At 46.7% G+C, this 2676-nt stretch overlaps 1 protein-coding gene across 1 annotated transcript in view; it reads left to right on the top strand.

The window, feature by feature from the left end:
• Positions 1 to 1794, top strand: part of LHX3 (LIM homeobox 3) — a gene marked incomplete at its 5' end in the record, with an annotated part of 3516 nt that extends 1722 nt beyond the window's left edge. Inside the window, one exon of the mRNA XM_017745398.1 lies at positions 154 to 1794. Coding sequence (XP_017600887.1) covers positions 154 to 572 — 419 coding nt within the window. The remainder of the gene's footprint in view (positions 1 to 153) is intronic.
• Between the last annotated feature and the right edge of the window lie 882 nt (positions 1795 to 2676).

Raw genomic sequence — 2676 nt, 5'->3', positions numbered from 1 at the left:
CTCAGCTCCCATCCTTTTAATCTATTTATACCCAGAGCTTGCGGAGTTCCCGGGTGGCCGCTGCCAGCTGTGACCGGGGCTCTCCCAGTAAAATCAGTCCACTCCAGCACTGCCCATGGCTCCCCCAGTAAAACCAGTCCGTTTCCCTTTCAGATGAGCCCTCCATGTCCGAAATGAGCCATTCCAATGGGATTTACAGCAATCTCAACGAAGCGTCTCCTGCGCTGGGGAGGCAGGCGGGGACCAACGGGAGCTTCGCGCTGGATCACAGCGGGATTCCGGCTCAGGACCAGTACCACGACCTGCGATCCAACAGCCCCTATGGGATCCCCCAGTCCCCAGCGTCCCTGCAAGCACTGCCAGGCCACCAGCCCTTAATCTCCAGCTTGGTTTACCCAGACAACGGCTTGGGCATCATGGGACAGAGCGGACAAGGGGTGCCCCAGTCCATGAGGGTCCTGGCCGGGAATGGACCGAGCTCCGACCTCTCCACCGGCAGCAGCGGGGGGTACCCGGATTTCCCGGCCAGCCCGGCCTCCTGGCTGGATGAGGTCGACCATGCTCAGTTTTGATACGGGGCCACCCCCGGGCAGTGGGAAGGGAAAGGACTCGGTGCTGTTAAATGTCACCTGCTCTTGGAAAGGACAGAGGGATGAGCCGTGAGTGCTGAGCGGGGCAGGAATGTGACGACACGGAGGGAGCAGAGGGGATTTCGGAGATGACCCTGGCAGAGGATGGTGGACAAAGGCCCTGGCACTGCAACCGTTGGCACCCGGAGCGTCCAAACCAAACTGATTCTCGTGTCTTTACCAAACACCAGGACTTGTGCTTTACAGATTTGATATGAGGTATTTTGCGTTCTGTTGTCAGTGCATTCTCCAAAGCAAGGACTTGCTCCATCACCCATCCACACCGAAACATTTTTAAGGGAAAATAAAGTCCTCATCCACGGTGAAAGGTGTGACAATGTCTATATTTCTATAGGAGAAATGTTCATAGTGAATCACTTCAGAAACCCATGGTAGGAAACTTCTCTGTTCTTCCAGCAGATTTTTTTAAAGCGCACCAATGCGGTATGTTTTGTTTTATTTTGAATTTACATTAACTTTTCTAAAATGAAATGTTCTTTAATATGCCAATCATTTATCAACAGCCCTTTTCCTTTGTAAAATGAAAATCATATGTTAATTCTGCTTCTCCCCTTTTTAATTTGTAGATTGCTAGTTTGACTCTTCCATATAAGCATTAAACCGTGAATAGATGTATTTATTACCAAGTAATTCCACGTTTATCACGAGGTCAAGAGGTGAATTTTCTTGACCCAGGGACACTGGTGGCTCTGGGTTGTGGATCTTATGCTTTTCCTTCAAATTTCTTCGCATCAGTTTTACTGCAAAGTGTCTCAAAAATCACCCTGATGTCTTGTTGCCAAATACCTTCTCGGGGGGTTGGGCTGGTTTAGGACAAGCCATTCCCCAGGCACTGCTGGAGTGTCCCCCCTTCCCTGGGGACACACCTCTGTTCCAGACATTTGTGTGTTTCCACGGATATCGTGCAAGCTGATTGTGAGGAAAGGCAAGACAATATGTATATTGTTATCTGTAAAAATTATGGAATTAACTGTAGATTATGTGGGTGTCCAGTGTCTTTTATTTATATTCTCGCTTTCTCTCTGATGATCAAATACTTCAAGATTACAAATAAATTTGTCAGCTAAACTTTGAACAGTCTTTTGCTAAATTCACATCAATATCAGTAAATAAAAAAACCTGAAACTAAAAGCTCCTAAAACTTGATGCCAAAGTGTTGAAATATTTCCTTTCCATAGGGGAGCAAACCCACTGATGTGCAAAGGCTTTGAAACAAAATAAAACGAGGTGGGAGGGTGGCAGTCCTTGGGAGACCTGAACAGGATTGCTCTGGCTTTGATCATGTTTTTGATGGGTCACTGTTATTTTTCAGCATTTGTGGCAGAGGTAGTGGGCTGATAAAGCAACAGGAAATGGAGTCTGATGTTGTCTGTCTGTGAGCAGAAAGTTGTGAATGTGAAACACAGAGTCAGATGTTGAAATATTTCAAAGAGAAATCAGAAAGAAAGGGAGAAAATCCCTAAGGGGAGTCAGTTTGACCAAACATATGCATATATAGATATAGATGTAGATATTTAAACACAAATACATATCCAGATAAGCACACACATCCACACGGCCGTGGTCACACTGAAGGGCTGTGCTGAGCTCTCTGGTTTGAGGATCTGGTGACAGACGCTTTTAAACTCACGTGAGCTTTGAGGTTCTCACTCACCTGAGGAGGAATTGCTCACTCAAAGGAGAAACTCCCTCTCTTCTCTCCAGGAGACCCACACCAAGAGCCACGGTAGGGATGGGAGAAACCCCAGGCAAAGCTTTGCCTCTTTCAGTTCTGAGCTCCTGAGTCTGAGCCCAGAGCTGGGCTTGGTGGCTTCTCCTTCCTTCTCCAGAAGTGAGCAATAAAGAGACAACTGTTGCTGCCAGCCTGGAGTTACATCACAAGGACGTTTCTTACTGAAATTTGTGGAGTAAATAGAAAACTATGGGGTTTAAAACAAGCAGGTTGCAGAACTTCACCTAAAGAGAAAAGAAGAGTTTTTATTTTCAAGAATTCTGTGTCTGGAATTCCGTGTGTCACCAAATCTGG

The sequence above is a fragment of the Corvus brachyrhynchos genome, unplaced genomic scaffold (genome assembly GCF_000691975.1).
Source record: "Corvus brachyrhynchos isolate BGI_N302 unplaced genomic scaffold, ASM69197v1 scaffold59, whole genome shotgun sequence".
Lineage (NCBI taxonomy): Eukaryota > Metazoa > Chordata > Aves > Passeriformes > Corvidae > Corvus > Corvus brachyrhynchos.
This window is presented reverse-complemented; position numbering and strand designations above follow the sequence as displayed.